At 41.6% G+C, this 14,710-nt stretch overlaps 1 protein-coding gene across 3 annotated transcripts in view; it reads right to left on the bottom strand.

The window, feature by feature from the left end:
- GLDC (glycine decarboxylase) overlaps window positions 1–14,710 on the bottom strand; it is a 148,131-nt gene that overhangs the window by 24,261 nt on the left and 109,160 nt on the right. For all 3 annotated transcript variants that reach the window (XM_034988007.1, XM_034988009.1, XM_034988008.1), the window contains one exon: window positions 4,591–4,666. In XM_034988007.1, the coding sequence (XP_034843898.1) occupies window positions 4,591–4,666 (76 nt within the window). The remainder of the gene's footprint in view (window positions 1–4,590; window positions 4,667–14,710) is intronic.

The following is a 14,710-nucleotide window of genomic DNA, read 5'->3' as shown; positions in this document are numbered from 1 at the left end:
ACTCATTTATAGGTTGCTGTTATACATTTCTGGTTTTCTATGCGGAAATAGGAAATTTTATTTAATAATTTTTTGGGGAATTTTTAATGGTAATTTTTCCTCACTTTAAAATTGTGGGGTCACAAGGGACATGGAAATAACAGGACCCAGATTTGGTGCTTTAGTTTATCTAAAACAATCCTCTTTGGTGCATTTATGCCCATTTAGATGGATGCTCTGTTTTTCCAACTCTGCAATGTACCTGGTGTAGACCCAACCCATACCTCATCCTCCAACACTTGCTGAATGAATGAGGGATTAAGGAGCAGTGTTCCTTTGCAAGGGAAATAAATTTCTTACCACTAATAAAATCTAACAACCAAAGGCTACTACATCATCTCAGACAGTTGAGAAGAGAAAAATACTTCCATACACGTTCGGGAGGGGGTGCGGTGGTGGTTTTTGGTGTTTTCTAAGGGTTAATGTTTCCCCTTTGTATAAGAATCTCATCTCTGATCAGCAAATCTGAGTTAATATTTGACTAGCAAATTGAATTATTAATTATAAAGGGTTTCAGATAGTGCCTGGTAAGTATTTGTTAAATAAATTTATATTCTCCCAAATTAAACTGGTAAATCAGGAACTTGGCTGTTGCATTTTAGGAACCTCTGAAATTTAACCTAAGAGCAGACGTGAAAATAACTGCCCAAAACAGCTTGAAATAAGAACTATCAGGAACCCGGGAGGTTCTGAAGCACATGATTTCCCCACACTCCTTTTCAAAAAAGAAGGATATATTTTACTGGATTCCATTAGAGTCTATTGTGCAGCAGCAGCTGCCTTGGACTTCTCTGATGTGGAAAAATCCTCCCTGATTATTTGAGCAATAAGTCATTTTCTTCTTCTCCAACTGAAAACACTGCTTTAAATAACATCTTTAATCTAGAAAGGATGCCAACATTTCCAAACTTAAGAATTCTGTATTTCTACAAGCTCGGGGACTGGGCAGCCTTCGCTGCCTCTCCCTCCCAAAACTGCTGCATCGAGTTCTCCATCCTTCAGAATAGAACAAGGACACGCGGTGATAGCAGTGTGGACAACGGTGAGAGAAGAAACATCACACACAGGGGGACAGACAGAGAAGGGAGGACTGAAAAACACAGAGAGGGAAAATGGGCAAGAAAGGGTCTGGGAGTTAGTGAAGAACTCTGCCCAGGTGCAGTCAAAAGTTCTTTCATTCCTTCTCCTTGACCTTTCCAGTTTGGTCCCCAACTCCTGGACATTCACAGATATTTCCTGGTGTCACACTGGTGAACTAGGAAACAATGAGGGATGGGAAGCATCACGGAGTAGACGGAACCTGGGTGTTAGCTGGCCCTTTGTTATTAGCTCATCTCCAGCCTTCCATAAGCACCACATTGTAGATCTCGAGGTCTCTCTACAAAGCCTCTGGGCAGGAGAGGGGTTGAGGCAAAGGAGGTAACGTGGTCACATAGGATGAACGGATCCCTTCCCAGTCTTCCCAGACACCTTGTGGTTAAAGAGGATAACAAGGAGGCATTCCAGTGGCTACCTCAGCATGAGGAAGCCAGAGAGGAAAAACAGAAAGGAGACTTTTACTGTCAGTCACCTGGTGTCCTTTCCCTGGGCAACGGGAGCTTCAGTGTTTCCTTTCTGATGCTAAAGAAAAATTCTAGTTCTAAACTAACCCTTCCTTAGAAAATTAAAAATTTCAGGGTGTCGGGGTGGCTCAGGCTTAAGGTTAAGCATCTGCCTTCGGCTCAGGTCATAATCCCAGGGTCCTGGGATCAAGTCCCATGTTGGGCTCCCTGCTCTGCAGGGAGCCTGCTTCTCCATCTCCCACTCCCTCTGCATGTGTTCCCTCTCTGTCTCTCTGTCAAATAAATAAATAAAATCATTTAAAAAAAAAAAAAGAAAGAAAGAAAATGAAAGAATTCAAAACTACTAGAAAACCCAAGTGAAAAAAACCAAGTTGGTGTGTCAGGGACTGTGTCTATCTTAGTTATGACTTGATTTAACTCTGGACTGGCACACATAGTACCTTTTTTTTTTTTTTTAAAGATTTTATTTATTTGAGAGATAGAGAATGAGAGAGAGACGGCACATGAGACAGGGGAGGGTCAGAGGGAGAAGCAGGCTCCCCGCTGAGCAAGGAGCCCAACGCGGGACTCGATCCTGGGACTCCAGGATCATGACCTGAGCTGAAGACAGTTGCTTAACCAACTGAGTCACCCAGGCACCCCACATAGTACCTTGTATATGACCAGTATTGAATAATTAATCAATTAATGAATGTCCTCTTTTTCAAAATTCTTTGAAAATCAGTTCGACTGCCCAACTAAGTTAAAGGCCTGGGAAAACACACTTGTGGAATCAGGATAAATAAACAGGAGAAGGAGGAAGAAAATGTTCTTTTTTTTCCCCTCCTTCTTTTTGAAAGGGAAGTAAAACAGTTTTTAGATTCTTCATTGCAAAATATAGGCAACTACCCATAAATAATCTAGTTTAATAACACCAGAAATGGACTGAGACTGGGCCACCATCTACTGTACCCCACTTACTTGGGCAGCCAGAACGAGCCTGGCACCCTTTTCTCTAACTCTCCTGGGATGGGCAGTCACTTTTGTCCTGCTCCCAACCCCTACCCACTGTCTCCTCTGTACTGGCCTGTTCACTGCCAAGCCTGCCTGTGGAGGGCCATGAGAATGGGCAAGGAAAGCCATTTTATTTGGGTGCTTGCGTTATCCAATTTGACCTCCTTTCCACAGTTCAGCTTCTGAGACCTCAGCAGGAATTTGTAAGCGTGCTTACACAAGGCTCTGTGTATATGAATATATGTCTTTTTTTCCCTTCTAATATAACAAAAGAACAGCTACCTCCTGATATTAAGAATTTGGCATATACTTAGAACCTGCGCTCTGATTTTTGGCCTGACTTCCGTTTGGAAATGGTGAAATTAGAGAAAGTGAAAGTGTGTGTGGGGGGGGGTCTTGTCTGAGGAACAAACCATGTGGGCACAGGCAGCGAGGGCAGGTGCTTACCACCTGGTGTGAATGAGTCTCGCTGCGCTTTGTTACTTCTCCATAAATGGGGAATGACCCTCAGATACCACGGAATCTGTGGAATGCCTGCTAGAACATTTCTCGAACATCACGGAATCCGTGGAATGCCTGCAAGAACGTTTCTTGAACGTCAAAGCAGTCCTTTTTGTTTCTCTATACTTATGCACAGTTTGCAGTCAAGTGTGCTTTCCTCTGCTAGAGCAGGGGTCAGAAAACTGCAACCTACAAGCCAACACTGTATCAATCCACTACTGTTTTTATATGACTTGTGAGTTAATTTAAAAGGTTGAAAAAAATCCACATTATTTCCTGACATATGAAAATTATGGGACATTCAAATTTCGGTTTACTAGAATACAGCCATTAAAAAAAAAAAAGAAGAAGAACTCCATGTCTACAGCTCAGTGGAAGTTCTAGCTTACTGTTGCTCATCACCAAAATGAAGACCTCAGAAACATAGTCTCTTTTACCACACTTGGAAGCCTAGGTCAGATAACTGCTAGAAGCACTGCCTCTGGGGATTAGTGGAGTCCAGTCAAGACCATTAGCACCTCTGCTGGTCCCTACAGAGGCCCCAAGTGCAGTTTGGACCCTGGAGACTAGACTGTCATACCCAAAGCAAAAACTGAAGCAGAACCATGAACTCTGTTCCATGTCTTCTTTTGCTGCTTAGAGATGACAATTCTCAATAGGGAATTTACTTATTTAGTAAATATTTTATTAAACATTTATTTATGGGGTGCCTGGGTGGCTCAGTCAGTTAAGTTTCAGCTCGGGTCGTGATCTTGGGTTCGTGGGATTGAGCCCCACGTCCGGTTCCGCGCTGGGCATGGAACCTGCTCAGGATTCTCTCTCTCCCTCCCCCTCTACTTTTTTAAAGTAATGTCTACACCCAACGTGGGGCTCGAACTCATGACCCTGAGATTAAGAGTCACATGGTCCGGGATGCCTGGGTGGCTGGTTAAGCATCTGCCTTCTGCTCATGTCATGCATAGGGCTCCCTGCTCAGCGGGGAGCCTGCTTCTCCCTCTCCCACTCCCCCTGCTTGTGTTCCCTCTCTGTCTCTCTGTCAAATAAATAAATAAAATATTAAAAAAAAAAAAAAGGTCCAGGCCTAAGACCTGGAATTGTAACATTCCTGTCCTTTCCTTCCTTTGCTCCCAGGAGAGTTAGAGAAAAGGGTTCCAGGTTTGTTCTGGCTGCCCAAGTAAGTGGGGTACAGTAGGTGGTGGCCCAATCTCAGTCCATTTCTGGTTTTATTAAAACTACAAGATTATTTATGGCTAGTTGCCTGTATTTTATAATGAAGAATCTAAAAACCGGCTGACTTTTACACACTGGGTTTGAGCAAATGTTTTCTCTTAAAATGGTCCAGTGAAATGTCTTGGGGACAAGGACCGTAATGGCCAGTTCAAAGAAATCTGTCTCTTGATTATATGTTCCCTAGCTGCTTACAAGAAGGCTTAGAGGGAGAGAGTTGGACCCACTGCCACCCGGTGGTGAGCACCCACCACCTGTCCATACTCACTGTCCTGTGTCCCTCTCCTTTCCCGTCGAAGTAAGCTCGGATGGTGGCCAGCCCAGCATATTCCCCCTGGGCTCCGCTGCAAAGATAAGAAGAGCATCAGGGCTTTGGGCCTCTTTACTTTCATTTACTCATTCAATATTCTTTGGGCATGGGCAGCATGTTCACCAACATGTGACCCAAACACACTACCTGACACCATGGAAAGCTCACCAAGGATCGCTGCACCAGCCTATAAGTTCTTGAACAACCACAGAATGGCACTTGGTCTTGGTACTAAAACTCACCCACTGCTACTCAGAGATGAGCCTTTCAAGCCTTGCTCAGGACGATGCACCTAAGAATTCATTTCTATTACAGAAAATTTCAAAATTATACAAAAACAGAAGAATATAAGGAGCTGCCATGTACCTATCACCCAGCTTTAACAATTCTCAGATACAGTCAATCTTTTTCCAACTATATCCCTCACTAGCCCCCTCACTCTGAACTAGATTATTATTTAAGTAGGCTCCATGACCAACCTTGGGCTTGAACTCACAACCCTGAGATCAAGAGTTGCATGCTCTTCGGACTAAGCCAGCCAGGCCCCCTGAACTATGTTATTTTGAGGTAAAACTCAAGCATCATTATCATTTTATCAATTCAAACTTCAGTGTGTATCTTTCAAAGATAACAATTATTTTTTAAAATACAGCTACAGGGGCATCTGTGTTGGGCAGTTAGTTGGGCATCCAACTCTTGGTTTTGGCTCAGGTCTCATCTCAGGGTTGTGAGATCAAGCCCCACATTGGGCTTCATGCTCAGCATGGAGTCTGCTTGGGTTTCTCTCTCCCTCTCCCTCCCTCTCCCTCTGCCCCTCCCCTCCACATGCATGTGTGCACACACTCTCTCACTTTTTCTCTCTAAAATAAAGGAGGGCAGGGGCGCCTGGGTGGCTCAGTTGTTAAGTGTCTGCCTTTGGCTCAGGTCATGATCCCAGAGTCCTGGGATAGAGCCCCGCATCGGGCTCCCTGCTCTGCGGGAAGCCTGCTTCTCCCTCTCCCACTCCCCCTGCTTGTGTTCCTGCTCTCGCTCTCTCTCTGTCAAATAAATAAATAAAATCTTTAAAGATTAAAATAAAATAAAGGAGGGCAGACTGATGAATCACTGACCTCTACCTCTGAAACTAATAATACATTATACATTAATTAATTGAATTTAAATTAAAAAAATAAAAATAAAATAAATAAAATCTTTTTAAAATATATATATGTAACTACAATTATTACACCTAAAACCACAATTTCTCAATACCACCACATTTTTAGTCAGTGATCAGATTACCCCCAAAGGAACTATGCACTTTGAATGTGGCAACATTCCCATTAGTCTCTTGGGTGAGCTTTCCCAGGCCCCACATGCACGTGGCTGCTAGAGGCTGGCCATACCCAACTAAGCAGTCCTTGAAGGCACCACTTTTAGAGCACACTTAATGACTAACAGTCCAGTGAGTGATGCTGAGTCAATTCATAAACTGTTACTTAACGTTCTCAGTAATCTCTGCAGGAAGGAAAGGGAAGTGAGTAATAGGTTTCTAAATCCCATTCAAAATGCGTATTTCCTCTATTTCACAAAATTACACCATTCTTTAACTCTGGAAAAGGCCCAGTGGTTTTGGCATTCATCCTTTCTAATCACCCCCATAATATTGAGATCATACTCTAAAAGCACACGGTTTAACAACAAACTAGATAAACTTCTATTTCTAAACCAAAAGCTAAAATTTTGAGCACTGGAATTTTTTTCGAGAGAACACTAGGATCGAACAGTTGGATTTGAAATGTTTGCAAACTGTTGTGGGGACACTGATATCTGGTGTCAGGAGATAGCAGAAATGAGGACTTAGGAGAGGACAGAGAACAGGGTAGCATCTGAGGGTGAAGGGTGTGGAGTGTGGCTGGAGAAAGAGAAGGAAAACGGTGATTTGCAGAGCAATGAGATAGGGTAGATGAGCGAAGTAACAGTAATAAGTATAAACGGCTCCATTAATTAAGCACTTCCTATTTACCAGGCACGCTGCACAGAATAAGCACAGGGAAACAGTAGCCCTTGTTGTGGTGGTCACCACCAAGCATTTTTCATCATCCTATTTAATTCTCCCAATACGCCCATGAGGTAGGTACCATTGCCCCCATTTTGCACGAAAAGAAACTGAGGTCTGAGTATTACATGCCCAAATGGCCAACAGTGGCAGATTTTAGACTTCAGTATAAGTTGGCCTCTCAAGGAGGCTCATGCTTCCCATGTAAGCCATGCCGCTCCTCTGAGCATGCTGTGCTCCCCAAAAGAGTCAGAGCTGTGGTTTTCCTTCACAGAACCCTTGTTTGACTGAGAGAACGAGGAGGTTTAGCTTCACATTAAAGAATACCTGTCCCTGTAAGACCTGGGGCACGCAGTCCCTTATCGCTTACACTGAGTGAGCTCTGCCTCTGCTCTCTTCTAGGGAGTGAGGCAGACGCCAGTATCCCATTTTCCAGGTTTTGAAAAAATAGTTGTAGTTCACATGATATTTTTATTTTGGGAGCAGAAAAATGAATATGCTTCAGCAAACCACCCACATCACTAGCTACTTAGCCTCTCTATGCCTCTACATTCTCATCTCTAAAATAGGGATAATAAATTGCACCCATATGCACTCATAGCATTTTGCTCACTCTTCAGTTAATACAATCCTATACATGTGCTGTACATGGAAAAGGATTATAGAACTCATATTTACTTTGTGTGCCTGTCTTGTCTCAGAGTGTAAACTCTGAGAGTAGGTCCTAGGTCTCAGAAAGCATAGAACAGTACTCTGCATGGAGTAGATCTGCAATAACTGCTGAGTAAATTTGTTCAAAATTGAGTTACCATCTCCAGCCCAGGCAGTCAACATTGTCATCCTTTCCTCCATGGAAAGGAGCCTCAACTAATGGCCCGGTGTTTTTCTCACAACTTCTGCTCATCTTGTTTTGTTGGAAAGCCAAACAAAGTGCTCAGACCAGGAACGAAAGAGTCTGGAACTATGAGCCCGTAATCCAAGAGAAAGGAAATATGCTAAAGATTTGATAAAAAATGCTGGATGCGGCACCTTGAAAAGCGCAAAAGGTATGTTCTAAAGGCCACATAAGCCTATTACTGGGGTTCTATTAAAAGAAAGGGAATTATGAGCGCCACCTGTTGGTGGAAAATTATTATGAAAAATAAAGGCTTGGCTCCATAACCCGATTGAGAGTCTATCAGAGAACGAACTACTCACGTGGAGTATCAGCAAGGATAGTGGTTTTCTGACATCTATTTAAATTGAAGTCATTGGTGGCCTGGACCTACAGAGCTGGCCACAGAAAGAAGGACACCAGTGGGCGGGGAGCTTCAGCCCCACAGAAGTGCCAAGTGAGCATAGGCTTCAACTGTCTTAGAAAAACAAAGTCCTCCAGTCTTGGCATTTATTCAGGCTGCTGGAAGAACTGCTACACATTATACTGCTTAACACAGAATGAGTGAACTCCAGCGATGACTTCCTCCAAAACCCAGACTCATTTTATGGACTAGAAGAAGCTAGAATAAGAGCAATGTGCCACAAGGTGAAAATAAGATGGAGTTGATGGGGTTCCACAGTTTTGTAATGACTTAACGTAGACTCTATTAGTATCAGTGTAGCATCCTAAGTACAATTTCAGGCAGCTACTCAATGTGAATTTATTTGAAGATGACGTAACAGGGCCAGGGTGATAGTTCAGCTCTTTTGCCAAGACAAAACAAGAGTTTAAGGACACAATAAACGTCAAAGATGTTTATCACTTTACCTCTGCTAAGAACCCTGGGCAAAAAGGTTGGGATTTAGAAATACTACAACTTAGTTCTACCTGGAAGGGTTACATTTTTACATCTTTGGAACAAATTTTTATTGTACCATTACACAAGATCAATCCCAAGGGACAGTTAGAGACTTCTGCTGTATGTTACAAATATGATAGTAGATGATCTGTCTGTGATGAAGAGGACTTAGGACTGTAAAGAACATGCATGGCCAGTGGTCACAGGTGGAAAGCACTTCCTAAGCATAAAACTAAAGATGGATTAAGATTATGAATGAATTGCATCCTGTAAAGAAGGCATTTTGGTCAGTTACTGTGTACATTTATCACTGATCACAGAAGTAATCTTTGACCAGTCATGAAAAAAACTCTTCAATCTGCTGAAAGAATATGGTGACTGACTTCACAGACACCATAGAAATTCCTCAGAAGTTGGCTGCTTTGGAATATTTAGAGACAGATTATCATAGCTGCTCTTTTTAAAAGAAATATTTCTTCATGGTTTTTATACTTATACATAGAACACATTTTACAAGACTGCAGAATGTTATAATTCACGATTTAAGGTGACCTCCAGCGGTCACCAAAAGTCCTGCTGAATTATACTGCAATTGTACTAAGAAAACAGTATTTGTGTTCTCTACTAGGATACTGTATTTATACAAATCAAAAGCAGCTAAAAATGTGCCCTCAAGAAAATGATCATGTTATGGATCCTACCATTTTAAAATTTTGGTGCCAGTAATTTAAGATTTATACATTTTTTTAATTATCAAGTATCTAGATTTACCAGATCTATTGTTTTAATTTTCCTCTAGATATTCTTATGGAAATAATTTTATATTTTTAACCTCATTACTATATTTTGCACACTGATGGCCACATTTAGTGTGTGACTTAAGAGAAGTTCTCTTTTATGCTGTTTATAAGTCAGTGGGCCTATTCTATTTCTTTTTAAAGATTTATTTATTGGGACACCTGGGTGGCTCGGTCAGTTAAGCATCTGCCGTCAGCTCAGGTCATGATCCAGAGCCCCACATCAGGCTACTTGCTCAGCGGGGAGCCTGCTTTTTCCCCCTGCCTTCAGTTCCCTCTGCTTGTGCTCTGTTTCTCTCTCTCTCTCTCAAATAAATAAATGAAACTTTAAAAAAAGAAAAAAGAAAGATTTATTTGCAAGAGAGAGAGAAAGTGGGAGAGGGGAAGAGGGAGAGAATCTCAAGCCGATATCCCGCTGAGCACAGAGCCCGACACAGGGCTCAATCTCATGACCCTGAGATCATGACCTGAGCCAAAACCAAAAGTTGGAGGCTTGACCATCTGTGCCACCCGGGCACCTGGGGCCTATTTTATTTTTAATAATAGTTGAATTTCCTGAGAAGTTACTTTTGGTATTTTTTAAATTATTACATTTAAAAAGACATTCTTCATGAGAAATCATTCTTTTATGAATAAATTGTACATTTAAATATGAAATGAATTGTTTCCCTTTAACCATCTTATACTATCTAACAACTAGCATCTAGCCCATTGTATACATTGCAACATATGGAAGCTAAAATATATATATCATTATCCAATAAAACCAAGATTTCTGTAGATATAAACAAGTTTATTTGAAAATTTATATGCAAGGGCGCCTGGGTGGCTCAGTCGGTTAAGCGACTGCCTTCGGCTCAGGTCATGATCCTGGAGTCCCGGGATCGAGTCCCGCATCGGGCTCCCTGCTTGGCAGGGAGTCTGCTTCTCCCTCTGACCCTCCCCCCTCTCATGCTCTCTCTCTATCTCATTCTCTCTCAAATAAATAAATAAAATCTTAAAAAAAAAGAAAAGAAAATTTATATGCAAGGCAAAGTAACTAGAATAGCTACACTTTGAAAAAGAAGAAAGTGGGAGGCATCAGTCTATCTGATGCCAAGACTTATTATATACCTACAGGAATCAAGATTGTGTGTTACTGGGGGAGGGACAGACATGTAGATCAATGGGTTAGACTATAGAAACCAGAAATCAATTCATGTAAATAAGCCAAACTCATTCTTTACAAAGTTGCAAAAGCAAAGAGGTGGAGGAACAACAGCCTTTTCAACAAATAGTGCTGGAGCAGTCAGACACGCATAGGTCGACCCAAGCCTTCTTCTTTCTTTTTTTTTTAATTTTCCAATTTTTTTTTTAATTCTTATGTTAATCCCCATACATTACATCATTAGTTTTAGATGAAGTGTTCCATGATTCATTGTTTGTGCACAACACCCAGTGCTCCATGCAGAATATGCCCTCCTCAATACCCACCACCAGGCTAACCCATCCTCCCACCCCCCTCCCCTCCAGAACCCTGTTTGTTTTTCAGAGTCCACCATCTCTCATGGTTCGTCTATCCCTCCGATTTCCCCTGCTTCATTCTTCCCCTCCCGCTACCTTCTTCTTCTTCTTTTTTTTTTCTTAACATATATTGCATTATTTGTTTCAGAGGTACAGATCTGAGATTCAACAGTCTTGCACAATTCACAGCACTTACCAGAGCACATACCCTCCCCAGTGACTATCACCCAGTCACCCCATCCCTCCCACCCCACCCCCCACTCCAACAACACTCAGTTTGTTTCCTGCGATTAAGAATTCCTCATATCAGTGAGATCATATGATACATGTCTTTCTCTGTTTGACTTATTTCACTCAACATAATACCCTCCAGTTCCATCCACGTCATTGCAAATGGCAAGATCTCATTCCTTTTGATGGCTGCATAATATTCCATTGTATATACATACCACATCTTCTTTATCCACTCATCTGTCGATGGACATCTTGGCTCTTTCCACACTTTGGCTATTGTGGACATTGCTGCTATAAACATCGGGGTGCACGTACCCCTTCGGATCCCTACTTTTGTATCTTTGGGGTAAATACCCAGTAGTGCAATTCCTGGATCATATGGTAGCTCTATTTTCAACTTTTTGAGGAACCTCCATACTGTTTTCCAGAGTGGCTGCACCAGCTTGCATTCCCACCAACAGTGTAGGAGGGTTCCCCTTTCTCCGCATCCCCGCCAACATCTGTCGTTTCCTGACTGGTTAATTTTAGCCATTCTGACTGGTGTGAGGTGGTATCTCATTGAGGTTTTGATTTGGATTTCCCTGATGCTGAGCGATATTGAGCACTTTTTCATGTGTCTGTTGGCCATTTGGATGTCTTTGTGGAAAAATGTCTGTTCATGTCTTCTGCCCATTTCTTGATTGGGTTCTTTGTTCTTTGGGTGTTGAGTTTGATGAGTTCTTTATAGATTTTGGATACTAGCCCTTTATCTGATATGTCATTTGCAAATATCTTCTCCCATTCTGTCGGTTGTCTTTTGGTTTTGTTGACTGTTTCCTTTGCTTTACAAAAGCTTTTTATCTTGATAAAGTCCCAGTAGTTCATTTTTGCCCTTGCTTCCCTTGCCTTTGGCGATGTTTCTAGGAAGAAGTTGCTTCGGCTGAGGTCAAAGAGGTTGCTGCCTGTGTTCGCCTTTAGGATTTGGATGGACTCCTGTCTCACATTGAGGTCTTTCAACCATTTGGAGTCTATTTTTGTGTGTGGTGTAAGGAAATGGTCGTTTCATTCTTCTGCATGTGGCTATCCAATTTTCCCAACACCATTTGTTGAAGAGACTGTCTTTGTTCCATTGGACATTCTTTCCTGCTTTGTCGAAGATTAGTTGACCATAGAGTTGAGGGTCCATTTCTGGGTTCTCTATTCTGTTCCATTGATCTATGTGTCTGTTTTTGTGCCAGTACCATGCTGTCTTGATGATGACAGCTTTGTAAAAGAGCTTGAAGTCCAGAATTGTGATGCCGCCGGCTTTGCTTTTCTTTTTCAACATTCCTCTGGCTATGCGGGGTCTTTTCTGGTTCCATACAAATTTTAGGATTATTTGTTCCATTTCTTTGAAAAAAGTGGATGGTATTTTGATGGGGATTGCATTGAATGTGTAGATTGCTCTAGGTAGCATTGACATCTTCAGAATATTTGTTCTTCCAATCCATGAGCATGGAATGTTTTTCCATTTCTTTGTGTCTTCCTCAATTTCTTTCATGAGTATTTTATAGTTTTCTGAGTACAGATCCTTTGTCTCTTTGGTTAGATTTATTCCTAGGTATCTTATGGTTTTGGGTGCAATTGTAAATGGGATCGACTCCTTAATTTCTCTTTCTTCTGTCTTGTTGTTGGTGTATAGGAATGCCACTGACTTCTGTGCATTGATTTTATATCCTGCCACTTTACTGAATTCCTGTATGAGTTCTAGCAGTTTTGGGGTGGAATCTTTTGGGTTTTCCACATAAAGTATCATATCATCTGCAAAGAGTGAGAGTTTGACTTCTTCTTTGCCAATTTGGATGCCTTTGATTTCTTTTTGTTGTCTGATTGCTGTGGCTAGGACTTCCAATACTATGTTGAATAGCAGTGGTGATAGTGGACATCCCTGCCGCGTTCCTGACCTTAGGGGGAGAGCTCTCAGTTTTTCCCCATTGAGAATGATATTCGCTGTAGGTTTTTCATAGATGGCTTTTATGATATTGAGGTATGTACCCTCGATCCCTATACTCTGAAGAGTTTTGATCAAGAAAGGACACTGTACTTTGTCAAATGCTTTTTCTGCATCTATGGAGAGGATCATATGATTCTTGTTCTTTCTTTTGTTAATGTATTGTATCACATTGATTGATTTGCGGATGTTGAACCAACCTTGCAGCCCAGGGATAAATCCCACTTGGTCATGGTGAATAATCCTTTTAATGTACTGTTGGATCCTATTGGCTAGTATTTTGGTGAGAATTTTTGCATCCATGTTCATCAGGGATATTGGTCTGTAATTCTCCTTTTTGATGGGGTCTTTGTCTGGTTTGGGGATCAAGGTAATGCTGGCCTCATAAAATGAGTTTGGAAGTTTTCCTTCCGTTTCTATTTTTTGGAACAGTTTCAGAAGAATAGGTATTAATTCTTCTTGAAATGTTTGGTAGAATTCCCCTGGGAAGCCATCTGGCCCTGGGCTTTTGTTTTTTTGGGAGATTTTTGATGACTGCTTCAATTTCCTTAGTGGTTATAGGTCTGTTCAGGTTTTCTATTTCTTCCTGGTTCAGTTTTGGTAGTTGATACATCTCTAGGAAAGCATCCATCTCTTCCAGGTTATCTAATTTGCTGGCATAGAGTTGCTCATAATATGTTCTTATAATTGTTTGTATTTCTTTGGTGTTGGTTGTGATGACCCAAGCCTTCTACCTTTATACAAAAATTATCTCAAAATGGATTATGGATTTAAATGTAAAATATAGAGCTAGAAAACTTTTAGGAATAAACAGAAAAAAGTCTTTAGAATCTAGGACTAAGCAAAGAGTTCTCAGACTTGAAACCAAAAGCACAATTCATAAAAGGAAAATTGATAAATTACACTTCACCATAATTACTTTTGCTCTACGAAAGACCCGCTAAAAGGACAAAAAGACAAGCTACAGAGTGGGAGAAAATATCTGCAAACTACATATCAAATAAACAGTAAAGACATCAAAGACAGCCCAAGTAGAAAATGGTGCTGTGATGATCCAACGCATGAATGTGCTTAGAAATACTAAGGAAGGGTCGCCTGGGTGGCTCAGTCGGTTAAGCGCCTGCCTTTGGCTCAGGTCATGATTCCAGGGTCCTGAGATCAAGTCCCACATCGGGTTCCTTGCCCCATGGGAAGCCTGCTTCTCCCACTCTCTCTGCCTGCCACTCCCCCTGCTTGTGCACTACCCTCCCCCCTCTGTCTGACAAATAGATAAATAAATCTTAAAAAAATACTAAGGAAGTCTTCCAATAGGATGCTGGAGATTTGCTGGGTATTCATTGTTGCTGTTTTCATGTGTATGTGGGAACCCACAGCCTTTTAGTCCTCTTACTAGTTAGGGGAATTTCCCATTTTGTGTGAGTCTGGGGAAAAGGCAGGGTCCTAAACCCCCTATAGAAGCAGGAAGGGACCAGACATTCCCAATCACTACTCATTAACAAAGTGTTGGACACGTGACCCACTCCCAGTCCACAGGATACTCCAGTAGCCTGGGACTTCATCAACCTGGAGAGAGTGACCCAAGGAATGGGACAGTCACAGATTTTCCAGTGGTAGTGGTGACTCTTCCCCTGGAGTAACCCTGATTTATTCTCTGCTGCCAGCCTCCCTTGGGTCTTGCCACCTAATTCATAGGTGGATTTAAGTTTATATTATATTATTATATTATATTATATTATATTATATTATATTATATTATATTATA

Source organism: Mirounga leonina, unplaced genomic scaffold (assembly GCF_011800145.1).
Source record: "Mirounga leonina isolate KUSES-001 unplaced genomic scaffold, KU_Mleo_1.0 Mir_447, whole genome shotgun sequence".
Taxonomy (NCBI): domain Eukaryota; kingdom Metazoa; phylum Chordata; class Mammalia; order Carnivora; family Phocidae; genus Mirounga; species Mirounga leonina.
Note: the sequence above shows the minus strand (reverse complement) of the source record. Positions and strands in the feature narration are given on the sequence as shown.